The sequence below is a fragment of the Taurulus bubalis genome (assembly GCF_910589615.1).
Source record: "Taurulus bubalis genome assembly, chromosome: 13".
Lineage (NCBI taxonomy): Eukaryota > Metazoa > Chordata > Actinopteri > Perciformes > Cottidae > Taurulus > Taurulus bubalis.
The window spans coordinates 21135633-21163050 of NC_136601.1; the positions used below are offsets into that span (position 1 = coordinate 21135633).

The 27418-nt window shown below is 43.1% G+C and overlaps 1 protein-coding gene across 1 annotated transcript; it reads right to left on the reverse strand.

The window, feature by feature from the left end:
- Positions 1–26311, reverse strand: gabra2b (gamma-aminobutyric acid type A receptor subunit alpha2b; the record flags this gene model as incomplete). Its single annotated transcript, XM_079229035.1, has 9 exons — positions 1–309; positions 1497–1699; positions 2324–2476; positions 11564–11707; positions 12633–12715; positions 13945–14165; positions 17129–17196; positions 24135–24250; positions 26241–26311. 9 exons carry the CDS (start codon positions 26309–26311, stop codon positions 1–3), a joined length of 1368 nt encoding a protein of 455 aa, XP_079085161.1.
- Between the last annotated feature and the right edge of the window lie 1107 nt (positions 26312–27418).

The window sequence follows — 27418 nt, forward strand, 5'->3', positions numbered from 1 at the left end:
CTAATTAGAGGGGACCATGTCCTTTATAATGGGTTCTCTGTTTAAGTAGGTGGCCCAGTAAACCAGGTTGAAGCTGGTGAAGAGAACCGGAAACAAAACCCTTGACATCCTGTCAATTTTGCTCACGCTGTTGAACGTCTTCTTGCTGTCGGGGACTTTGCCGTCTGCTCTGGGCTTGTTAGGATCCGAAGCGCCCCCTTTGGCGATGGTTGGAAGTGTGCCGGGGTCCTTGTTGATGTTTGGCGCGTAGTTGGCCACCGCTACGGCGTAGGCGTTGTTCTTCTTCATGACGGACGCCCTCTCTTTTTTCTGTTGAAACACCGCGAGGATTAGATGCAAAAAGCTTCAGAAGCGCGTCGCCATCTACCCATGACTTTAAAAGCACATGTAAATGAAGGAGGGCGGTGGTAATCGGCACCAGGGACAAAATGTATCAACAATTTGACAAGGATGCACTGTAACTCTCACAGGTTTTGTGTTTTTCGGTCTCCATTACTTCCAAATAGTGGTGTAACGGGCCGCTGTTGATCATGGACCCGTAGGGATCGCCCCTCGGAGTCGCCAATATTCAGTAAAATATGTGATCAGGACTTCGGCATTTATGCTTTTCAAGTCGCCGACAAGTCTGACAATTTTACATTGTAAACAACCAGTCCGTGTTTAAATTGACACGAGGAGAACTACGTTATGATGCGTTCAGGCTCTGTTCAGTGAATTATAACATCTCATGACGTGTTCACTTGTGATCTCGTAAAATGTAGTTTTATGAGGAAGTTGATTAAGTTGTTGGAAGATGTTTTCACAATAATATAAAATAGATTAATAGATATTCTAAAGATATTAGAGAAGTAATATGATCTGTTTTACTTCCTAACACCAGCTCCAATGCTGCGTTCACACCAAAAGAGTTGCGAAATATCTGCGCGAGTAGATTACATGTAAAGTCAATGCACAGACGCGAATGGTTACGGAAAAGCACATTTTTCGTTGGGTGGTGCGAATGAGGCGAAGAAGCGTTGCGAAAATTCGTTTGAAATATTTTGGGCGAAGAATTATGAACCCAGACACGAGGGCGTTTGATGTTCCGACGTTTGTGGGACTTCCACAACAAGTATAAAGCAGAACTAGAGGTTATTTCAATGGTGAATGGCGGAAATGGTAACTGTTTTCACGGAGTAAAGCCACAGAGATAAGCCGCGCCCCCTTTCCGCAGCAAAAAACAAAAAAGCAAATTAACCACATAAAGTCGAGCAAGTAACGTTAGGGGGAAATTAGCAACCCTTTTGGTGTGAACGCAGCATAAGCAGCGTATAATACATCATTAAAACTTGTATTTATGTCCATTGCTCAGCTAAAGAGCTCTCATAGTTAGCTGGAGCCCTTTGGCGCCCCCTGTGGCCGATCAACGCAGCTGCTCCCGCAACAAACGATTTCAAAGCTGCGCGGCCAACGGATTCTCTTTGAAACCGGAGAGGCAAAGCGTGTCTCTTCGTTACCTTCTCAGTCACGATGCTCTTTCCGTCCCAGGCCCAGCCGCGCTTCGTGAAGTAGTTGACGGTGGCGAACTCGATGAGGGCGGAGAAGACGAAGGCGTAGCAGACGGCGATGAACCAGTCCATGGCGGTGGCGTAGGCGACCTTGGGAAGGGAGTTCCTCGCACTTATACTCAGCGTCGTCATGGTGAGGACAGTGGTTACACCTGGAGATGGGCGGAAATGAAAATCACATTCCTTCCGATAGTCCGTTCGGGAAATGTTTTATACAACATATATACATATATACATATAGATATATAGGTGACCCTCCAACTAGTGTTGTGCCCTTTTCTTTACAGTATAAGGTCAGCCTACCCGGCCCTAAAAACCACTGACCTTCAGTAATGCTTTAACTGCTCAGCAGGTTTGCTATCTTTGGCCAGAGGACACACTTCATTCTGGACTTCTGGATCTGGCTTTCTGTCTTGGAGCTAACTAGTCTTAGGTCACTGCTATTAGTTCCACTTGGATTACAGACAAGTCCAACAGTAGCTTGTCCAACTGGATTGAAATATTAAAACACTGAAGCCTCTCAGAACGGTCTCCTCTCTTTTCATCCTGTTTTCTCCTGCTCCCACCATTTGTCAGCCACTTCCAGTTCCTTCGCTTGGATTCAATCCCCTCGTGCTGACAAACGTGACTTTGACACAACCAGAGTGAAATCCTCACGCGAATGAGAATCCCTAATTGCATCAATGCCAGGTTGCTCGGCGTGTTAGCTGTCCGTTTCAGTGTGTGTGTGTGTGTCTGAACGGCGGTGCGGTCGCCGACAAAAGGCGGACACTTACCGAACACGGTCCTCGCCGGCACTGATTCTCTATTCAACCAGAAAGACACTTGGGAGAGAATGACTGTCATGATGCACGGGAGGTACGTCTGGATGACAAAGTAGCCGATCTTCCTCTTCAGGTGGAAATGAGCCGTCATCACCGTGTATTCACCTGCGGGGACAAGAATCAGAGCCCCTTTAATGCGCCACCAGCTTCCCTTACGACTGTTTTTAAATATGATTATTTGAGTACTTTTAATCACTTCATGGTTTTCATGAACGCTCTCGTTTACGCAGTAACCTCTGCTCAGTTTACGTCAGAGGACTTCAATGAATCTTTTGCATGCTTGCATTTGACACCTAGGAACTCTGGTTTGCAGCAGAACACCTATGGAGGACATTATGGAAACCTATTTCTGTAAATCTGCTTTTCTTTTTTTTAAAGGGGTCACTATAACCATAATAGAAGTACTACTAAATATATATATTATGGCAGTTGCCATTTTGGTAAAGCCGATTCCTCCCGTATTAAAGCCCTTGCAACAACTAACTATACTACTAAATTACAAAGAATGCGCCGCCAACAACACTACTAGAAAAATAAAGCGATACATACACACATATTTGCCGCTCCACTGCTGCCGCAAATAATATTTTATTACAAGAGGAGCAAAAATGCTAAAGTTCTTGTGAGTAAAGAAGATGTACTCTTCAAACCAAAAACGTGGCAAAATGCTTGCATACTGATCAGATAATTTAAAAGTGATTAATCACAATACATAAGCCGGTAGGATGAGGCCTACAGGCGGGATGGTAGAAAAGTGTTGGAAACTCCCACTGCACAGGAAGTGGTCTTTTATGAGGATGTCTGCGGACCAGTCAAATGTAATGCCGTGCAACCCGACACCTCCCTTTGTGCGTCAGACGGAAGTGACTGGAATCAATAGAACGTTACACGATCGTGTGAGAAAGCGGCTTCAAGATACAGACGTAGATCACGCAGCCTTCTTCCGCTGTTTACGCTTCATGTTTGATCAAACGATCCGTCCGTCCAGAGAAAAGCAGGCAGTGTGATTTCCTCGCCGCCGAGCGAAAGCCTAATAGCTGACAAGGCCGCGAAAACAGTGCCAGTGCTGCAGTGGCGGGCGGGCTTTCCAAACGGAAGATATCTCAAAGAGAGGCCAAGATTAGACATGAGGAGAGAGAGATGTGTTCTCCATGGCAACGGAACAGAGAAACATAGCTCATTTGCTTCTAAAATGAAGGCCGTGATACACACTGCCACTTGGCAAGAGGAAAGTCCTTTTCAGCAGTGGGAAGACGGTGTGTGCGTGTGTGCGCGCGTGTGTGTGTGTGTGTGTTTGTGTGTGTGTGTGTGCGTGTGTGTGTGTGTGTTGGGGGTGGGTCAATTCCAAGGATTAATCCCAAAAGATTTGTATTATTATTCCTTCCTTTTATTCTGTGGCTCTATAGTTGTACCGCCTGCATTTCCAGCAGTTACGTGAGGACTACACACACACACACACACACACACACACACACACACACACACACACACACGCACACACACACACACACATACACACAAGGTACTGGAATGCTCCCTCAGTTCCCCGTGGAGCTCTATATCTTCTGTAATTTAATTTGCATGCCAGCTCTGATGCCCGTGCTGTGGTGGGAGGGGCACAACAAAGGAACGTGGATGATGTTTCTCCAGAGAAGCTTGTGATCACTTCCCCGAGAGGGAAGACTGTTATAAGATCATGTTCCCTCCAGATGAATGGCTCCCACTGACGCCGCGGGGAGGCCTCCTTCACTCGGGCCACGCCGCGCCGCGCAGGGCACCGACTGTCACTCAGGAGACGACGAGCTTTGGACACCTTGTTGAGATTTATCACTCAGAGATTCGGCCTTTGAAAATAACGTAACTCCTCTGTGTAATGTAACAACACCAAGGGAACCAACGGGAAGGGTAGACTGGTCGTAGCGATTTAGTATTGTGCTGATACAGCTGGGGACTTACGAGATACGGATTCAGCAGAGGCTGAGATTCTTTGACTTTTAGTCCTTGAGTATGGGTCCAGGTAAAGTTGGTTTTCCCATCATGCAACTCAACAGCGTCTCACATTAGAGCCTCCCCGGCTGGTGAAAGCAACATTTTCCAACTCCACACCCCCGGTTTGTAACTTTCTGTTAAGAATATGTATTCGCCACGCCGAGATGACCTTGATGACATAATTTCCTCAGAATTTAATAAAAAAAAAAGAAGGTGGAATACCTATAATCCTCAAAAGATGAAGACAGTCTCGCAGCGACCACGATATCGTAGGTAAGAGACATTCAGACACATCCATCAGACACAAATGAACTTCCTCAGGACAGTTGAGCTGCAACGTTATAACCATTCAGTGACCCTTTCCACATTAAAGTCATTTCAATCAATGTTAATACCCAAAATCTGATTAATGCAGGCTGTCTTATTTGAGAAGGTGGAACTTAAGCAGCTATAAAACACTTTTTATAGCTGCAATGGATCACATTGACTCTCATAGTGAGAAGGCCAACTTTGCAGTTCCACTCTGATCTAGAGATTTTTAATATCTCTTTATCCGCTTGTTTTGGCTTTCCTACAGCAGCTTCACTGTTTTTAATTCCACCTCTCTGGTTTTCAGCAGCACAGATAGCGATTAGCTGGTGAACAAAATGAAGCGTTCAGCTCTAAAGAGTCAGATATTTACAAAAAAACCATCCCAAAACGAGTGCTAATGTCGCTCCATAACAGGCAGAAGAGGTAAAAAGGCAACTGTTGGCTGTCATTGCACTTTAAAAGATGATAATGTGACAGCGATGTGTTTACAGTTTGTTTCTGCTGCACCAAAGAGGCCGAGAAATCGGTTATTGTAGGTTTTAAAAAACAGATATAACGGTGCAATGTGTAGACCTCTACAACCTAATTTATAGTCATCAGTCTTAAAAAACAAACACTAACTTCCGGCAGGGCAAGAATACGCAAAATTCAACCAAAGTGTTGAAAATCTGAGCGCTGATATGTATCTGATATAAAAATAACACTTTGATTATTGGTTTGAATCCAAAGCGGAAGAAACTAGAAAACTACTGTCGCCTGTCAGAGTACAAGTGGTATAACAAGTCAGGATGGGACAGGCTTATTTCTTGCTTTTTGGGCTGGGCGAGCTGCTTAGCATGCTGGTTAGCATGCTGGTTAGCATGCTCGTTACAGTAGAGATCTCTGCAGCATAAGCCTCCAACGCTATATGAAGTGAAATATTACTAACTTTCAGTTTTGTTTTTCGTTTGTTTTTATGTATAATGTATGAAGTCACACAAAAGACGATTTCAACAGCAAACAAAACATGCAAGCCTCGTGGAAACTGGAACAGTGAGTGCTTTTAAAGTAGCGACTGTGTGGCACATGAACGTATGGCTGAGTGCTGGGACTTTTGCAACAGTGCGCTGGTATGTTCAGGGGCTTATGCAAGATGTCCGTCCGCTGCAAAGCCCGAGAGCACATTCGTTCGTGCCAAATGACCTAGTTTGCAAGTACGCTACACCAAACCCTGACACACTAGTGATGAATAATTAATTTAAAGGCAGCCAATCAGATAATGTGGAGTGACTAGTTAAACAGGAGAAAGAGTCACTGGCAGGCGCTCTGCCTCCTACCGAAGGCAGCGTACACCACTTAACCTAGATAGGAGCATTTAAAGCATGGAAGGATACTCGTAGTCAATGAAAGTGAAGCAGGGATTCCCCTGATAGCGGATGCAGTCACCGGGGAAATACTCCGTACCGGTAATTGAAACCTATAGGGAGTAGTGTTGGAGCACTTGGCACAGGGATAAAGTCCATTGTCCCTTTGGTCGAAGCATTTTCCGCACGCAAAGGTAAAACATGGTAAAACTCCTTAATTGTTCGATAATCGCCTTGATTGCGATCAAAGACGAGCAGCTCTGAAGTCGACCCCACCCTGAAATACCTGCTGCAGTCACTTCGGCGCCAACAAACTTTCAAGAATGACAACTGAATGCGAGGCTGGTGAGGAAGAGGACTCCCTGTGCGCGTAGAGATGGCATCGAACTCCTCGCTAACCGCCACCCACTCCTCCCTCGACTTGACAGCTAAAGTCTGGAGGCGACACGCCCGAGGTCAGTGTCCTCCACCAGCAGCAAACTTCTCAAACTCTTTCACGATCGTCAAATGTACCTCGTCCCATTTCCACCACAGAGCAGACTCCCTCCAGTACCTGTAGGTTTGTGTGTCGGAGTCCATTTACATGACATTCATAGCATCTGTGGCCATTTTCCAAAGCTGGTTTTAAGTTTAAGCAAGCTGGTTTTCACACACAAACTGATAAAAGCGTCAAGATACAGTTGAAAGATGTTTTGCTTTACACGAAAATGGACTAAAACATGCAGGAAAGCACACTGGTCTCCTGGTAATTACAGCACGCCTACACGTTTCTCACCATTATTATTATTATTATTATCATACTGCTATCGCCGTCCTGCAAGGACTGTGTCTCAGAAGCTTCTTTCATCACGCTTTCTTATCAGTAGTATTTCTAAAATTAGATCTGCGCTGTTGCTCAGTGACAGACAACTGCACTTGCTTTCAGGTCTCCTCCTAACCTTCACCCGCCCATGAACAGTGTCTTATTACTCAACTTAAATGGTGCCATTGTCCCAGGCTCTGCAAAGTGCTGCAGCAGGCATTAGTACCATTAATGTTAGTAGATTTTGGGGAATCCTTGGCCAATCATTTTCAGAAATTATTTCTCAATTTAACTGGTTTCAAGACTTAGCGAGGTCTTTGCTGCCACGCCCCTTATGAGGACTCGTATCATTATTTATACCGGTAATTAGGATTTGTAATTCTTCCTGACTGGTTGCAAAACGTACAACCCCCCAAATTTGAAGCAGTGTCTACTCTGGTATGAGCTGGAAGCTTTCCTCCTCTAAGAGTGAACAGCTCTGATGATGTGAATAACGGGTCGAGGTCTGAAGCAACCCGGCCTCCTAAAAATTACGTTCCCCCAGAACTAAAACATATTTTCTCCCTGAATACGTTTGTGTTTGACGTATTATAAATACGTTGATTATACACATATTTTTGTTTTATTGATTATACACCTATTTTGGTTTTATTGTTTTTACGTTTGTGTTATAATATATTTGTTACGAACGTAATCAGGGAGAAAATACATTTCTAGTCAAACGTAATTGAGAATGCATTTTAGTTCTGGGGGACGTACTTTTTAGGAGACAGAGTTGTCTGAAGAGGTACGAGTCTGTCTCAAGAAAAACGCAAAGATTGGACGCAAATTAATAAAAGATTAGGAAAATAAAGTGTGAATATGTTTTTCTAGTTTCCTGTCCCTATAGACATCTTGGACCCCTCAGATTGATCCTTTCACTTCTGTGTTTCTGTTTTGAAAAAGCTTATTTAAGTTACGTTGCATTCTGTGCACTACATGCTGATAAACGGCAGCATGTATCTTTTCCGACCAACTAAACTGTAATTACCGCGTCACTTCCTGAGAGACTCCTCGTCGGAGGAGATGCATCACCATGGTAACCCGTGCCAACCCTCATGTGACCAAATGATCATTTGTGAGAGCCATAAAGTCTGAACTAAATAAAGCAGAACATGACACACGTGGAATCTTTTCCTTATATTTGCATTGAAGCGTTAATGACGTCACAGTCCACCATTGTCTGTTGCAATGCATTATGGGACACCAAGGGTTCTCACCTATTTTCACTCACTAAATAGCACGTTAGTACGGAATGTCGGATGCAAGCCACGATTCGTTTCTGCTCATGCTACCATGGCAACGTGATAAATCGTGTTCCTGTGAGATTGTGGCTCAACTGTCAGGAGTGTTGTGAGGCCTACACACTCACGTTGGTATTATTATCCGCAATGATGAGGGAACGTCTCCTTTGACCTCAGAGCTACGCAGCAGGTTAACCACCTCCAGCGTGACACGGGCATCTCTTAAAGGGCCGGCGTGTGCGGCTCCACGACACGCAGCCTCCAGCGTTTATTTACAAGCTAATAACCATCGGGGATTATTTGCAATGGTCCCTGCTTGTTATTTATCACCAAGCTCGGTGTTTCACTCTGCGACCATGCATTGCCACAGCAGGGAGCCGAGCGGCAAAGTCCATTTTTACTTTCATTTCCATTTGCTGTGTGACACGATCGTTAATGGCAGAATCAAGCTTAAAACATGAGAAATGAGCGTTACGACAAGGAAGACAAATCTAAGTAACGGACATCTTGGAGTCTCCCTTATTCACCCTGTGAATGTGTGTATACCATTACCAGCACGTAACGGAAACCAGCTGCCAACTTTGTCTGAAGTCTCACAGACTCTCGTCCAGAATCATTGTGCATTTATTCATCACAACTTACATCCAGTTTTTCATCTCATCTTGCAAGCTCTTTCTCCACGCTGTATACCCTCTGGCCAGAAGTGGTGTCGCTCTTCTCTTCACACACAGACACAGACACACACACACACACACACACACACACACACACACACACACACATATATATATATATATATTGGGTGTTTCTCAAAGTCAAGGAACAATCCTTCAAATTCATTTCAAGGATGCAAACCTCGTGGAAATCTCCAACAGGTTGTCCAAAGGGTGTCGAGGATCCTTTGATTCCACTGAGGATGTTCAAGGACACACGTGTGTATCCTCCGCGTTTCAAAATAAACACACGCAATCTTATGCGCACCACGCGTTTCCTGTTCCCGGAAATGTGACAGGAAACGTTCAGTTATTTCACCTCAGCAGCCTTCTGTTTCTGAACAAATTAAAAGGCGAGAAATGACCAATCCAGTTGAATCTTCACTCACTGTGTGTTGTATTTGTTTGTAAATCAGAATAATTGTTCAAATCCCCACTGATTTTATTTATTTTGTAATATGCCCTACATGTTTTGAATCTTCGTATATTTTTTTGAGGAATGCAAAATCATTCCATTAAAAGTAATTGCAATGTTATGAATTATTCTAAATTTAATAAAGCAAATTAATTATTCCAAATCGCATCCATTTCCTACTGCATGCCGACACACACACTGGACGGCTCCAATGTGTGCTCTGCGGATGCTAGCGAGGACTTGGAAGGACCCGTCCTCCCCGGAGACTCGTAGTTCTGGCTCCGTTTCCTGGCTTTGGTGAAATGTGTTATCCCTAATTATCTCTTTCTTCTAATACAACAGCAAATTATTCTATTTAATTGTGTTTGTTGTTTTCTGTATTCACTTTGTGAACAATATGCTTGTAGAAAGTGTTTTATATTTGATCTATTTCTGTACAGACTTCAAGACAACTGCATTAAAACAAGCCTGGACATGTTTTTACACACAATGTCTGAGAAGAACTGTAAGAAGGAGACTTGAAGGAGGAAGAATTGACCGCTTCGCTAAGCCTTTCCTTTTAGTCACTGTTTCTATGCCTGGCAGGCATTCTGCCCTCTATCAAACAGCACTTAACCTAGATATGGTGTAGAAACCTGTAAATAACCTTCAGAAAACCTTTTTAATGTTCCTCTTATGGGAACATGCTCTAAAATAAATAGAAAAGTAGTAAAATGAAGCTAATTAGCCGTGCGTGCTAATGCTTGCGGCTCTCGTGGGAGCAGGGAAACACACAGTTAAATCCATTTGTATTTTTGTAAAGGCGAAGAAGAGGACGCCGCACTCTCTTTAGTGCTGCTTTCACAGGGAAACAGGCAGACGGCAGACGGCAGATGGACAACACCTTCTGGAGGCAACGGGGAAAAATAAGCAAATAGTCAGACGGGATGACAGGACGGCAAAATGCATGACCATATGTCGCTATAGAGAAGGAATACATTAAATATATATTTTGTGTCTCCTATCCTTGGTGATTATTCTGCACGTAGCTATTAAATGCAGCTTGCTCTTGTTATTCTATTACAAACTTCAAACACTTTCTTAAACAACAACCGGTTGTTGTTAACGTCCTGCTCTCCTGCACTAAAATGATATCTGATTTACCGTCCACCGTCTGTCTGATTCCTTAATGCAGTATTAATGCACCCAATGTTTAGAAAAAGGCTTCAGCTAATAGTCAATTATATCATTTTTCTTTTCGGCTAGCTCTACAAACTTTGTTCCCCTTCATTTTTCTCTTCAAGTCCACGTTTTACAACTCTTGACTCCAGCAGAGTTCATCGTGCCGCCCACTAATGAGCTCGTCACTGATAGATTCACTTGCCATCGTCTCCTGCAGGTCCATCTGAGTGGACCGCCACGTTTCCAATGCACGCCGAGCTATTCACTTTCTGGGCCCAGAACATAGATTTTCTTTGTCATTTCCCGCATCGCTGCACTTTTGTGAGACATTCCCGTGTCTTTAGGCGCAAACGTGAGACACTTAAATCACTGAAGAACACGAGAGTATCTTTTCTTTTCTCCTGGAGCTCCTCTGTTAGTGACTCTGACAGCGACAACAGACAGACACGCTCCCTCATGTCTAATTCCGCATCAGCATCTGTCATCTGTCCTTTTTTTTATTATTTATTATTCATTTAAAATCCATGCATAGAAACTGCTTTGGAATGTCTGCTCATCTTTGTTCTCCACAGGAGGCGGGTTATAAAGTGGAAAGGCTTGTTGCAGCAGCTCACCTGTCGTGCTGCTTTTTTGGGTCTCCAGGCCATGCGAAATGAAGATTAACAAAATATGGAACAAAGTAGGGAATTCAAGATGCATGACTACCAAATGCCTGTTTTGTTGAATCTCTGTCATGCAGACGAAGCCCGAGCAAATGTCTCTCTGCTTTTTTTACAAGCCAAATAAAGTGAGTAACAAAAAAAGGCAACAAAAAACACGTAGCAAGCGTTTCACAGCGAGCAGTTCAACATCGACCCAAACGCACAAGATCCGTACAGTTTGAAATGCACACTGAGTGGAGCTGAGGTAGATATCTGTGTTTCTGACTGAAGCAGGTCAAAGCGCTAGATGTCATCACAGTTTTCAGGTCACAGTTTTGTGCTAAAGGGCGGACGATAAGAAGCTATTAAATATCCATTTATCATTTCTTAAGTATTCGAAAATACCAAATCCAGTTTCTTTGCTATTCCTTAGACGTTTTCTAATTTGGAGGAACATTTACTGCAGAGGGCAGAGGTCGGTGTGAGGTGTGAGTGATGATCATCCACATCATGAAGATCTCCACATCTCTTACCTGTACTCGACTTGATAGTTTCCTGTCCGACCGTTTGTCCCAGCAGGTCGTACTGGTTCAAGCGGGAGCTTTCTTCTTCCACCACCACAGAGTCGGAGGCATTTAGAGTCCAAGTATAAATCACTTCTGAGATTGTATACGCATCTATAAAAGAATAAAATTAAAATAAAAAGAAGCAGAAGAGGATAAACCCATGGGGGGATACATCTGGGGCAGCTGCAGCTATTGAAGATTTTTCAAGAAATTACTTCAGTGACCCAAATGAAAAGCCCTGACTACATTGTGTTTGAAGCTGGGTTTCTAGAAAGAAAGAAAAAGAATGCTGTGGAGAGTAAAAAAATCTCTCAGTGGCTGACGATGGGATTCATAAAACGCCAACAAGCAATTGATGCACAGTGACATTTGCCCTTTTCAGTCACAGCATACACTGAATAGGACATTTCAAGGCTCGTCTGCTAGCTTATGAATGTCTAATGAAACAGAGAAAACTCATTAAAAAAACTAAAAACATTCTGCCAATCATGTCATGCAACGGATTGCTGTATTGTTGCAATAAATGAGCTTCATGTGAACCTCTATAAGCCGCCACATAAATGTATTGACAGTACATTGAATTAATGTGAGAAGTCAAGGCATTTCAGACATGACCCACCATGTACTGAGGCTCTGATACTCAACAATCCTTTGTTTTTAAATCAAGATCCTAAAAGCAGCATGAAGCAAAAGTTCCTCATCCAAATGTAAAGAAGCCATAGCAATAAAATAGGATTTACAACCGATTAAAATTCACAAAATAAAATATTTGGATGAGTTTAGAGTCCGTTTCCTCATATTTCCCAGTGACATTTCCAATCAGTCCTTTATCTGTCAGTTATTCTATACACATCTTTTTAATTGCTGCACTTTGTTAACATTTGAAGAGCTCCTGGCAGAAAAGTGACCATGCACTCCAGCGGGTTGGTTCTTAGGCTCTTGCCAAAGAACAAGTAGTAAGTAAAAAACAAGAAATAAAGAAAATAGCATTTTACTTAAAGGTCCCTCAGGCGCTATCATCATCAGAGTTACTCACAGCTGCCAAATTTTAGTGGACAGGAATGAAAGTCCATGGGGAAATCCTCCAGATGCATTGGGCACTCTGCATGCACAGTTAACCTGCATCCAATTCACAGAAAAGTAAGGAGACTTTGCAAATGCATGGAAAATAAACAGCACAGATTAGGCACGGTCTCGAAAAATAAAAGGAGGAAGAAAGGAACAAAAATAAAAACCCTCACAAGCCTCATGCACTATTCAAGACGCTTCCCATCTGCGATGCCTTCAAACAAAACAGGATTCATCTTGACTGTAATCATCAGAGCAAAGAAAACACGGCGCTGCAGAGACCGGCAGAAATCAAAGAGAGGAATGTGTGTCCAAGTGAGAATGTAAGTTTAGCGCTTTGATGAGAAACTGCATCGGATGTGACTATGCTACGATGCAACTATGCTACAATGCAATTATGCTACGATGCAACTATGCTAAGATGCAACTATGCTAAGATGCAACTATGCTACAATGCAACTATGCTATGATGCAACTATGCTACGATGCAATTATGCTACGACGCAATTATGCTACGATGCAACTATGCTATGATGCAACTATGCTAAGATGCAACTATGCTACGACGCAATTATGCTACGATGCAACTATTCTACGATGCAACTATGCTACGATGCAATTATGCTACGATGCAACTATGCTACGATGCAACTATGCTACGATGCAATTATGCTACGATGCAACTATGCTACGATGCAATTATGCTATGATGCAATTATGCTACAATGCAATAATGCTACAATGCCACTTATCTACGATGAAAAATAATTCAACCGCGGTGAAAAATAACCTCCAATAGCTTAGCATTCAAATGGATCTTCTTAATAAAAAGGCATGTTGACCAAAAGGTAAGTGGCATAAAATAGGATGCGTGAAGAATGTATTTGATAGTGTAGCGCTGGTGGCCGTTCTTCACATTGTGTGAGCGTTAGCATTCAAGGAGGTGAGAGAGAGTTAGCTGAGAGGATCGACCCCACCTTCACGTCTGTAGGCTGAATATGACGCTACAGCTAGCAGCTTGTTAGCTTAGCTTAGCAGAAACATCAGGAGGTAAATAAACAGCTCTGTCCACACCAGAGGTCACATGTTTTTTACGTAGGGGGTTAAGGGCCAGACTTTTAAGCTAACGGTAGATCCATATTTAGCGTGCAGGCATGAGGTTGGCGTCAGTCTTCTCATCTAACTCTCAGCAATGAGGCGAATGGGCGTATCACCTACAATGTCGCTCTGTTCCTTTAAATACACCTCAGCGCGTTAAACGCTCCACAGACTCAAATTACCTCATGGTGTACAGCAGAGTCCCGTCATCTTGGATCCTCAGCAGCTTATTAGGCATGGTCATGTTATGAGCCACGGACTTCTTCCCATTGTGGAAGAAGGTGTCCGGAGTCCAGATCTTACTGGCCATCAGGTTGTTGAGGGGCAGAATATTCATCGGCCCGTGAAATTTCAACCTCTCGTCCTTCCAGCTCTGCCGGAAGAAAACGTCTATGGTGTACTCCTGTGGGCAGAGGGGGAAACATGAATAAATAATCAAACTGTATTATTACTTTATTTTTATGCTTCAACTTTCCACTATATGAAAATGAGTCCTGTTCCTGCTGAAAATGCTAAATAAAACACAGGGCACTTTCCGCTGCCCTGTTTCGTCGGAGCCGACAAGCAGCAGCTCTTCACGACTGACTTCACCTGCCACTTTAAAACCTGTGCACCGGATGGCTCTCTCGATTTGTCAACGCTCCATCAAGGTGAGGTCCGGGCTCCCCGTGTTCCTCTCAGCTCTCTAAGCCGCTGAGTTCCTAAGCTGGTTGCGAGGCCAAGACAACCCCTTGACCTACAATCCCCTGTTGTCAAAAGGAGCCACGGATTGGAAAAGAGATCGGGCAGAAAGCGCTGCTCTGTGAAATGTGTGTGTTTGTGTGATTCACGCGCAGCAAGAGCGCGAGAGAGGGAGATAAATTCCTCCAGAGTGTTTTTCTTGTTGAAAGGCCTCTGACGGATAGATCGAGGGACCTGAAACCCAAATGAAAGGTGTATTACTATTTGGGTCTATTATTTTTTTTGGGCCATCTTTAGTGCAAGATGCTTATAATATTGTACCCTTAAAAGTACTTGAGATGTGGGAACATGGACATAAAATCTATCAAGAGAGGAAACATGAGCAGTCAGCTGATCAGCCCAGTGTAAACAAGCCAACTGTAGAACTAATGATCTAAAACATTTTATCTGAAGGGAAAATGCACCTGAAGTATCACAAATAACCCCTCAGTGCACAAGCAGCCAGTGTGGTGCAGTTGGTCATAGTGTAGTTTGGATACAATCTAACTGTGTTTTCACAATGTTGGCTACATTTGGTGATATTTTATATGTTTTATTATTGTCCACAAATTCCATAAAATTACTAAAACCAAAAATGAACGTATCCTATGTATTATCTGTGTGGCTGAAGCATCTAATTTAGTCCAGAAAATGCTAAACACCCATTCATCAGCCACACCACTGCACTGCGCAACATGTTTCTCGTTTATTTTGAGTCACACGACGTTGTGCTAACATTAATACTCACTGGTCCAATGTGTTGTCATCTGCACTGTAAATAGTCCCCCAACAAATGCACTATTTCCTCCAGTTTGAGCAACGTTTGCTAAAAACTACAGGGCCCCGCTGTTTTAGCAAATGACTGAGCCTCTTATTAGTTTTATTGAACTATATATCTGCGGCCTGTCTATAGAGATTGTTTTTTACCTCGTGGGCTTCGGGCTGAGTGCAGGGAAGTCGCAAAGTATTGAGAGACACATAAAACATCTCCAGACTTACCGTTGCCTATAAAACCTGTCCGGTCGCCTCACTGCTCGGGGCTCTTGTTCCGGTAAAGTTAAAATGAAATGGAATTTCCTTGAAGGCGTGGCGTTACTACAGAGCACAGGATGCTCTTCTGTATCAAACTGCAGCCAAAGACAAGAACGCTGGTTTTGCCTCGAATTTTAAAGATACCGTTGACCTCTTTATTTGGCCATTGCTTGTTTGAAACATGTTCTTCTTCTACGAGTTACACTTCTCTCGTTTCCCTGCTATGGCTGTCAGTACACATCCAATAAATCCCATTAATCTTATTCAGCAGGCCACCAGCAATCAGCTGGATTGCTCTGCAGCCGTCAACAAATCAATCAGGTCGGAGGAGAAGAGAGGGTGCCAGGAAGCCATATTTTACTGAACTATAATGGTGACTTTATTTAGGAAAAAGTAATGTAATATATGAAACATGCATATACATTAAGAAATGTTGGGTCGCACTTTTTAATAACTACACACTTTTTAGCATTAGTAAAGCATGAATAAACACTGAATTCATCATTTATAAAGCATTATTCCAACATGAATACTCATTAGTAACTCATTCATAAACACAGTTATAAATGTTTCATTCTTGATTAATAAGCTAATTAATAAGGGTTAATAAGGGTTTCATACTTTATAAATGATGAATTCCCCATTTGTAAATGAAGTATTCAGGACTTATAGAAAGATAATTTGTAAAGTGATAGTAAATGATAAAAACAATGCTGAAATTCATGATGAATTCAAGTAGTTACGAACCGTTCGTTAAGTATTAGTTAAGCATGTTCTGTGAGTTTTTTTGGACATGTTAGCAGCTTTCTTGGGTTAGGAGCGTTTCTGGCTGTAGCTAACGCCATGATGACTTCTGTCCATTGGCTTGTTTGCAAGAGGTTTTAAAAAAGAGACGTCAGGAATGATTTGGCTGAAATGAATTCGATCTGGATCTGGGATTTAGCTCATTTACATGTTTTAATAATTTATTAAATTGTGTCCGAGACCTGCTCCGCATAAGGGCTGTTTCATGTTTAACTGAGTGCCTCCTGGTTTACATATCTTTCAGAGCATTGAACTCCGACGTCATAACTGTTAAATCAATGGATCAATCACTCGGAAAATGGGTCTTCAACAACAGAAGGGACGCTGATAATATGATGTGAGGGTGGGCGCATGTTTCAGAATGATAAACAGGAAAGCCCAGGATAAACAAAGGAGTGACTGGAATAACAAGAGGACTTTCAATAATTTATAAGATGAAAATTGTCAGATGAATAGACATCGTGCCGTAGTGTGGACAACTCGTCCCACTTCAGCTTCGTGGTGTGTGTGCGTGTGTGTGCGTGTGTGTGCGTGTGTGTGCGTGTGTGTGTGTGCGTGTATGTGCGTGCGTGTGTGTGTGTGTGTGTGTGTGTGTGGAGAGAGGGAGAAGGAGATGATGCAAATATGAAAGGTGGGAAAGCCGTAATGGTACTAAAAATAAAGCAAAAGAGGCATCTTTCGTCTTTAAAGTATAAGGCCGTCCTCTGGAGGGGTGTTGTTCTTGCGTTGTGTTTTGTTTTTTGTTTTCAGCAGCAAAGATGTGGGTTAATAATTAAACAGGATAAATAAATGTCCAATATCTGCTCTCACCATGTCTGTGTCTGAAACTGGTCCAAAGCTGGTGACGTAGATGTTTGTCTTCACCTCAGTAATCCTGTCTGGATAATAGACAACAATGAGAGGCATCAACACACCAAAGGGGTAAAAACAACATTAAAATACTGATGAAAGACAGTTAAAAGGCATTGAAGTGGAGAATATGAGATACCTTTTAACATAGTTTCTACAAAATGTTTTTTTTCTGACCCGTCACAGATTTTTAGTAGAGGCAAGGAAATCTGAATCTAGAGCTCGGGGGCAATTAGGGAGTCTCCTTTTGAGTTATGATGGACTTAAAAACACATTTGAGTTTGTTGTTATACTCTCGAAGATTTTCACAAAATCAATCCCAATTTCTATGGTCAGCCTTTTACTTTTGCAACTGCCATTTAATGTGTTCTAACGTGAAGTCATTTTCATCTTCATCTATTAGTTACCGACGCACGACTGACTTCACTGTCCTCCAACCTTATGGGAGATGTATGATGCATTTTACATGTCCTACATGTCATAATGCTGCTGCTTCACATCAAAGAGGAGGCGCTTATTGTGAAGAGGTCACAGGGAAAGGCAATGTATTTGTATTCGCCAAGATTAGCGCCACCAGCGAAGCCGGACGTGGTCATTTTAGGGCTCAACATTGCAGCAGGAAGCTGCTGACAGGCTCCACCTCCTCAGTGACGCAACAGATTTACTCTGCGGAAAACAGTTATCGACTTTATTCTTCATCAAAAACAGCAGAACTGTGTTTGGCTGCACTGTGAACAAGGACACCAGCTGATCCTCTGCTGCAGTTTCGACAAAGTAGCTGCTCAACAAGCGTTTGCTGAAGTATCAAACCGCATTTGCTGTGAGGCTTTCCCCAGAAATAGAGCGACAAACACTGCGGACAAAGATTGCTCCAGAACGGGAGAGGATCGGGGGTTTGGCTTTGACCCCGCTGGTGAGCACGAACCACAACCGACAAACACTTACTCAATATGCCTTTGAATGACCAACAGAAGGGAAAGTCAACAGAATTGATAAATGCTCGTAAGTCCATCATGTTCTGAATATGAATTTAACTACAGTTCAGTAGTTAAAGATGTCATTTTTCTTCCAATGCCTTTTGTTCGCCCATCAGAAGAGTTATGGACCGACTCGGTTCCCCTCTATGTGATACGTATGTAATATTCTTTGTGACCGGTGCGAGTGGATTCCATTGCAGCTCCTGTGGGATCAGACGTGGCGAGCCACAGCGACCCGTGGGCCGGCGCTATGATTTTTAGGCGTACAAATCGTGTCCTAAATGTTCACGCTGACGTGACGAGCACAGCTCTCATACGCTTCCTACTCCAGGTCCACTCGCTGTCTCCACACTCTGTCTCTTCAATAATTACTGAAGCTCCATCTCTCATGCTCGGTCAATTCAAAAAGCTTTCACGTTTTACTCCACACTCTGTACGACACAGCAAACAGCGTCTCACAAACAATCTAAAGGGATCATTACTCCCCCGGCAAAGTGCTCTCGTGCGCGGAGAGGCGAGCCGCCGTCCGAGTCCCTCGAACGGGACATATTATGAAAATACTTTCTTATTTATAAGGTAATGTAATTCAAATGGAAGTGGCAGGTTGCCGGGTAATAGGTGCAATCCATTTAGCGGGACATACGGCGGGGTGCATTTATTTATGTAAACCAGGCCTTTGTATGTGCGTCAGGCTGATTTAAAATGATTAGGTTTCTCCTATGGCTCACAGACGCTTCTATTAGTTGGATTTATTTTTGGGAGAAATGCTCTTTGTGGAGTCCCACGTGAAACGCCAGCTCTGTAAAAACCAGGTTTGACACTAAATGCGGTTGTTGTGCTGCACTGCGTCTTCTGCTTGTAAACAGATGGGGGTTCGTTTTATTTATCGGGGAGCACGGCCCCTCAATACAGTGAGCGTGTTTGAAATTGTTCGGTATTGCGCTCCTTTACATAATATCGTGTGTCGGCCATGTTCTCGTGCGCCGTGAATACTGGACTCAAGTTATCCCACAATGCAGCGCAAGCAGAAGCATCAGACCTCCTGGTCGCTGTGCAAGAGACTGCAACCGTGTATCCAGAAATCAGGAAAAGAAAAGTACATTTCGACCACAATATATGAGCTCCAGTGACATGAGGGCCATCTGACACACTGTTTAGCATTTAGATTAACAGCTCAGGCTCAATGCTGAGTGTCGTAGTCGTCATCAGTCATCGTTTTTTTAAACATCTCTCTCGATCTCGGAAACATAATTTTTTTTAAATATACATGAGTCCAAATTTTGCATGACTGAACCCAGACGAGCATAGGAGCAAAAATACTTTTATTAATTATATGTTAGTATTCAATAGGAGTCTAGTTATCGGGCCTTTTGAATAAATAATATAATTTGTTTTGTCTTGTTGTTTGCTTCGCTACCCGGGGCATTTTCATTTATTTCTTCTTTTTTTCTTCTTATTTCACCAAATTACTACGCTATGTCATTTTGAGAAGTTATGTTTTCTTTAGATATTTTGTGCCTTCCAGAGGTTGTTGATGTAATTCTTGTATATTTATGTTGTTTTCTAGTTATGCTGCATATCCAAGTGAGATCTGACCTCTTTTACTTTTATGAAGCGCTGTTTTCTCTTATGAAATATGTATTGTGTGTTGTTGAGCCTCATTTGTTCATGTTTGAGGCTTGTTGATGCTACCACATAATCATTTATACATTTTTATATGATGTTTTGTATGGATTATATGGATTTCCCCTGAATACCCGTCAGGTCTGTATTGGTCGTTGTTCTTTGTAAATGGGTTTATATACAGTATATTCCAGGCTTACATGCAGGCTTGTGGTTATATTGTCAATCATGAATTTTACAGTGGCGACAATTATTTTTATTACATCACAGCGGGCACCTTGGTTTTATGCCTCCGCCAACCAGCCAAGTTGCAGTTAACATCCATCGTACAGTCCGAAATGTCACCAATTCATCATTTCACCCTATAAATCAAATTGTGTGTGTTTGTCATGTTTTATGAGGTCACGGTGACCTTTGACCACCAAATTCTAATCATGTTCATCCTTGCGACCGAGTGGACGTTTGAAGAAATTCCTCTGGAGCCATCCTGAGATATTAAGCTCACGAGAACGGTCCGAAGGGACAACCTGAACACATCCTGCCTCGGGGCCACAGCTGTGGCCGGTGCTGAGACATAAGAATCACCACTCTGCATCAAAACAGAAAAAAGAAGCCCCACAAGAATAAACAGAGGTCTGTAGAGAACAAAAGTCCACCACCACACGACAGCTCCAATCCATTTGCATTGCATGAGTGGAGCAGATTCCCGAGCAAAACTAACCATATTTGTACAAATGCTGCATCCTCTTGGTAGCAAACCCATAAAAGCACAGCCCTCGGGGAACAATCTCTGTTTACTGTTTAAAAACATCCAGAGTGCATTTAATGCCGGAGGACGTCAGGCCGCTTATTTACAGGAACAGGGACAATACCTAAAGTTCATTTATTCAGCAACAACAGTCATAAACATGTGCTTTTCATCTCTTCTGAATCACATGGTAGAGATGGACCTGCTGAACCATGTTTTATGGGTCAGGCAAAACCTGCCTGTGTTTGGGGACAGAGCGTCCCGCCGTGCATCCACCCAAACGCCAACGTGACTCTGGCCATTGTGGACAGAGAGGAAGCATCGGCAAAAAACTAATATTAAACCGCTGGGTGGGTGTCAGTAGAGTTCAGATGAAATGTCTTTAACAGCCTTTTGAGCTGATGAGCAGATGTTGTGGTTCTAGTAGTCACCGAGGTTATAGATCAAAGACTCAGCCAATCCAACCAAAAGGCATCACAATACCACGACATAGTTGTTCCACCAAACCCAACTGAACAAGGCCAGTTGGCAAGAACTCAGAAAACCATCAGATTAGAGATATGTAACTTTATCCAAGGGTGTGAGCAAACTATTGCCTGTTTGTCAACACGAAGCAACATTAGTGTCCATTTGGATTTGTGTTTCTGGCAGCTTGAGGAACGTTAGTTGTATATTCGCTGTCTTTTCAGCTCTTTGCAAAAGGGTCGGCGAGAGCTGTGAGATCGAGCCAAAAACACAAAGTTTCCGGCCCTTGGAATCAAATCACTGACCTGAAAGATGCTAAAATGCCCCAGTGGAACTGCAGAGATGCGTGATAATCATCTGTGGGCTTGTCAAGCGACACCGTTCCTATTACACATAGATAGACATGGTCATATTCGACCCAATGTTTATATGAAAACATTGATTAGTGCGGCTTCAAATGTTGAAGGATTTAATTCAACTGTTAATAAATAGTCTGTGAGGTTTGTATTTTGCTCCTGACTTTCTCTTTGTCACCTCCAGTTGGAGAAGTAACCCTAAACCAAACCAAACCACATTTATTTTTGGTCCATTGGTTTTTGACAAAAGAAGTCTTGCTTTATACGTATAACGTATAGCTATGAGCGGGAAGTCATAGTTAGATGACGCATTTGTTTTGGGGTGTAAAACAAATTAGTAGCAGAAGTGTGAATGTGAGCGGCCTCGCAGTCACACTAATGATGATGTGGGAGCAACTGTGCTTTCTGCATCCGCTCTCTGCAGCAGAGCTTGATTTCAGTGAAAGTGACAGAAACCAATTGCTGCATTTTGAAAGAGCTTGGTATTACCTCAACACGTGAAACAGATGACAAGTATGAAAAATACACGCTGGATTAAACCAGTTACAGCCAACATAGTTACATTATAGGCTCTACATTGGGGGGGGGGGGGGGGCAATAGACCTGGTTAGCCATCAACCGGCTGTGGGTAAATTGTATTTTCTATAAATAAATTCAAGAGAAATTACAGCCTAAACCTACAAAGAGATTCCCTCATTGTTGAAATGATTACAGTTGTTGTGTGTTTCTCTCTCTCTCTCTCTCTCTCTCTCTCTCTCTCTCTCTCTCTCTCCCCTGAAACCTTCTCGGAGCCCCGGGGGGACACGTGGGATCATCTTGAAAACCTCTGCCCTAGATTCATCTTCTCCATCTTCATCATCATTTGATTATCAGCGGGAGCTGTGAAATGTTTCCGCTCGCTGCAATAAGCAGAGGCCTCACCGGGGTAGGTGTAGATGTCGACGCGTCTGAAACAAAACACCCAACACTAACGCCGCCTTCTGTGAACAACCTAATGCGATCTATGGTAGCGGCCACACAGCTAATTTCATCTGCTCTGAAACGGTGTCTGAGAAGCGTAAGGGTTATTCTTAGGGTGCAGTTTGTGGTTTTGATATCGAGGATTCATCACATTACACAGGTGTTCCTGTTATTCTGTCCAGAGACATGGGACATGGGGAAAAATACATTTCCTAATACTTCTCTCTCTCTTTCTCTATATATGTATATATATAAATTAGCTATGTTGATTTTCTTTTGTTGAGGAGAGGCACACTACTTGAACCATAAGACCTGACTCTGTGTCCCAGAATATAGTGTGTGTCTGAGTGAATACACTCATGCAGCTGTGATGAACGTGTTATAAACTAAGGCTCAGTGGAGCGTTAACGTGGTTTTTTCTTTTTTTGCCCACAGATGAGACATAAAGGTCTAATGTGTCTACAACGTATGAAGCCACTTCCCTGTTCTTGGCTGGATTCTGCTCCTCGATGTAGCGCCCGTGTACATTAATGGCTTTACAGCGTGCTACTACAGCTTTTGTTGGGAGGTTTGCTCCCGCTGGGGCCCAAGCTGGTGAAAAAGGATGCACTTGTGGTACTGTTGGACACTTGGTAGGAAAGCTTTCCATTTAATGTTTTATGTACATGTTTTATTTCAGAGCTCCCCATGGTCTGCCTTTAACACGACCACTTCTCCAGAGCTGCCTGTTGGAGGAGAGTCATTAGTTAATGTTGTGTGCATCAATAGTTGTATTGATTCAATCGCATAAATCTACAATCGACTGCAATCATTATGGAAAGTGCCGGGGCCAAATTGAAAATGGTAAGAAACATATTCTTGGTTACATTTTATAAGGAAGCATTAAGCATATATGTTGTACAATAACCCCATTTGATGGGAAATCCCATGAAAGTCAGATTGTGAGCCACAGTGTCGCAATAGGCCAAACATGTCCGCTTCTCCTCCACAGTGAATAAGCGAGCAGCACCGTTGTAGGTCCAGCTGTACCGGCTGAGCACTGCCAAGCCAAAGGAGGTCTGCTCCCCATATGGCGGCTCCTGGACTGGGCTGATGGCCCCAGGAATTTTAATTCCAAATGGCACCAAATCCTGAGGGAGGAGCTCAGCTTTGGGGTGAGGGGGCCAAGAAATGAGATGCCAAACATGGAGGATGATGGGAGAGGTGAGGATGGAGAGGCCCGCTGAGGAGCACGAGAGAAATCTGCCATGTTTATGCAGACAACAACACAAACCGTTGTGTCAATAATGACAGACAATCTAAACTAAAGCTTTCAGGCTGCACACCAGACAGTGCCAACAAACCCGGGAAACCAACTCCAAATATTCCAATTTCAATATTACAAACGTAAGAAGGATCCGCATGGTCCAAAGTTCCAACATTTTTCACTTTGACGTCACTTCAGCCATGTCCCCCGAAGCCAAAACCATCAATATTATTTCCGAAAAAAATCTGAAAACCTCCAGCGAGAAGGTAGCACTTTTGCGGGGTTAAACGCGGCCAGATGGGCTGCTGCGACTTTCCAGGAAGTGGAGTGAGTGTTTTATAACCTGAATGTTTTGTGCACGGAGTGTGTTTGTCAGTTTGTTCTTAGGGGATCGTTGCCAAAGGTCATCAGTACTACAAAATAAATGTTAAATGAAGTGTTCTCCCTCCACATGAGCAATCAATCATTTAAAAAAAGAAAATACACGCATGCTGTTTCATAATAAATGGCAGCGCAAAAGTTAGACAGCGTCATGCAAAAAGTACAGATAATAAATGATAAAGTTCTGTCCGATAGAAGATCATTTCCTTACCACCAAGGCCTGGCCGTAGACGGTTATCGTATCCATCCAGCAGGCTGTCCAGGATACGCGTGAACAGGGTGATGTTGGTTTTAAAGGCATCAGATGTGGCATCGGCGTTCACTGACCTGGTCGACGGACACACAATAAACACCGTGACCACCAAAGGGACACTTTAACAGGAATTTGTTTGATTCAATTATGAAAATGTATTTCGACTCATGACTGTGTTTTCCACAGAGGCCTGATTTATGGGCAAAAAAAGGGGGTCGTCATTATCTGGCAGGGACTTCATACTTACGCACACACATACACACACACACGCACACACACACACAGTGTTCCTCATCCACATGGATGACCCAGTTCAAGGCAGAACGTTTGTGAGCCATCTGATCTTGGAGCCAAAACACAACTGAATATGCAAATGCAATCAGGGCTAGAGATTCACGGTAACTACGCTCAGATCAGATGCTACATTAAGGCTCGATGTATTCACCGCTGTTGGAGACCTTGGTGTAAAAGCCACAGGTTATGGGCATATTTCACTTGAAGCAGAGAATGTCCATACAATATTAATCATTTCACACATCTGGGTATTTTCTGTTTGGACCACATTACTCTAATTAGTCGGAGAAAGTGTTAAATGAATGTAGCCTACTTACAATGTTCTAACCTTCTTATGTACAGTCCTTGGCTATAATCAATACAATATGAATATTTAATTTCCCTTTTTTTGTAGTACAGTATGTTGTCTTATCAAGCAACAGCCATGCCACAGTGTAAATTACACCGAACTTATAGCGGCACGGTCAGCATGTTTTTGTGGCGCAGTTAGCATCAAACCAGCATTAGCATGTGTGAGCAAGTGCTAATTTAACCCTTCACATATATTCCTAATCATCGGTGCACTCACCTGTTCAGCTAATTATCATTTATATGTGTTAACATTAGCATGCTAACGTTAGCTGTCCAACTAGCTAACCGTCTTTCGAGGCTCACTCAGAAGCAGCGTTAGCTAAAGAAATGAAAAGCGAGTTGCTTTGCTATATGTTAATATCATGGAGGAAACATTTGCATAACTGTATCAGCTCAGACAAATACAATACGTTTATGCTTTGTATGCTTCTTCAGAAGTTTCAATAACCCAGTGGCAAAATGGCTGCACGGCCCCCCATGTGGGCCTGTAATTCTGTAAAGTACGAGCTGCCAGGCAGAATCCCAACGTAATTACTTGTGTTATTTACAGCTGCGCTTTTACTACTGTGACGTGTGAAAATGTATTCCGGGAAGAGAAGGGCCTCTGCAGCCAAGCACCTCACGATGGACAGGGGTTTAGAACAATGGGGACATTGTACAATTGATAGCTTTATGGATTCATTGGGCCTATATTTTTTTGTTCCTTCATTTTTTGTATTGCCTCTCATGCCTCTGACATCAGCTGTTTCATCCTTTTGTCAACTGTCATCTAGTGTGAGCTCTGGAGTGACCTAAACTGTCACTCCCAATTGTCTCTCAAAAGACCTTTACACCTCGTGTGATAAGATGTCCTCTGATAAAACAGTGGGTGAGACAAAAAGAAAGGTGCAAAGTAGGTTTAACACTTTTTTTTAGATGTATCAATTTAAAATAATTAGGCCTCCTAAATATATGTGTGTCAATACCATGTATTGATGAATTCTCCTTGAAACATAGGTCAATCTTCCAGGGTGATATATCGGCTGTAGCCATTACCCTTAATTAGAATAGGCTATTAAACCAGATTAATACCCGTTACAGATAATAAAACTCACGCTGGTCGATGGAAGGTGTAATATCAAATAACCTTAACCCCATATGGATTGCTCAGGCCTATATTAGAAATTGGCACTACACCTGCAAGAGGCTGGATAATTCCCCCCACATGCCCCTGCGGGTTATTTCTAAGCCTCTCCTCCTGCGCATTGAGAGTGTCCACTGATAATGAGTCCGGTGTGATAAAAAAAAAAATAGAAAAAACGTGACAAATGAACACCTCCATCTCCTCTCCACCCCCATGAGAGGCCGAGTGATCCGCGGCGTGCAGCTCGTGCACTCCACGGCCGCCTCGAGCCCGTCTGTCTCCCGTTCAGGACTCACCTGGTTTTCCAGAGAGCTGTGAGCGCCAGCAGGCAGACGAGGAGTGGAGGAGCGCGCTCTCTGCTCCACATGGCTGCGTCGACACCGACGCACAGCAGGACGGCCGCTGCAAGGGAGGAAGGCTCAGCTTACACCGGCGTGACACGGGGCTCATATGAGACCCATGCAGTCAGTACATCCATCACTTGTTTCTGGGGATTCCCTTCAACACGCGAGCAAAATATAAATAAATAAAATAGACGAAGAAGAAAAAGCAGCAGCAACTGGCAGCAATTAGTATTCACGTCCCACGCCTCCACTCGGTGAACATTACTGTGTCCAAAAATACAGGATCAAGTCAGTCCACCAATTTAGACGATACTAAAAAAAATAATACGAAAAAAAAAATTAATGAAATACAGAAAATGACCAATAATACAATTGTGGGATCAAGCTGCGTTGCCACATTTTCTAGCATCTCCCCGCGTGATAAATAATAAACACAAAAATCGTTTTCCTTTGTGTCTGATTAGGGGGAGGTATATTTTTTTTAACAAAACAATAAAAACAGACTCACCTCAAGTGCAGAAAGTACCTGCTGCAGCCGGAATCGTCGAAGATGCAAGAAAGTTAAAGAGAAATCACCGCGCTCTGCTGCTCTGGTGAGACTGAATGAGTGCAAGTGTGTCATGAGAACAAAGCTGCGAGCTGATAAATCATAGTCCCGGCCAGCAGCAGGAATGCAGCCGAAATGCACTGGCTCGCATAGTGTCCAAAAAATTAAGCAACAAAACACAAAAATGATATCAATGAGATGGACAAGAAAATTAAATGAAAGCTCCTTTCTTTCCCTTTTTTCTTTTTCTTTTTTTAAAATGAGAAAGCAGCAGTTGTGGGAGCTGATCCCGGCGTCAAATTGCCCTGTTCAGCATTCCCCTCAGCTGGTGAAAAGCTCGATGTGATTCGTGATAAGCAAGAAGCACATCTCAGTCTCCCTCATCTCCACACATACACACACACACACACACACACACACACACACACACGCACACACACACACACACACACACACGCACACACACACGCACGCACGCACGCACACAAAAACTACAAAGGCTGAGGAGCAGGAACACTGGGTCCTAGAGACAGTTTTTCATACACCGAGTTTTTCCTCCCCTCTCCTTGGCGTATGAGGGTGT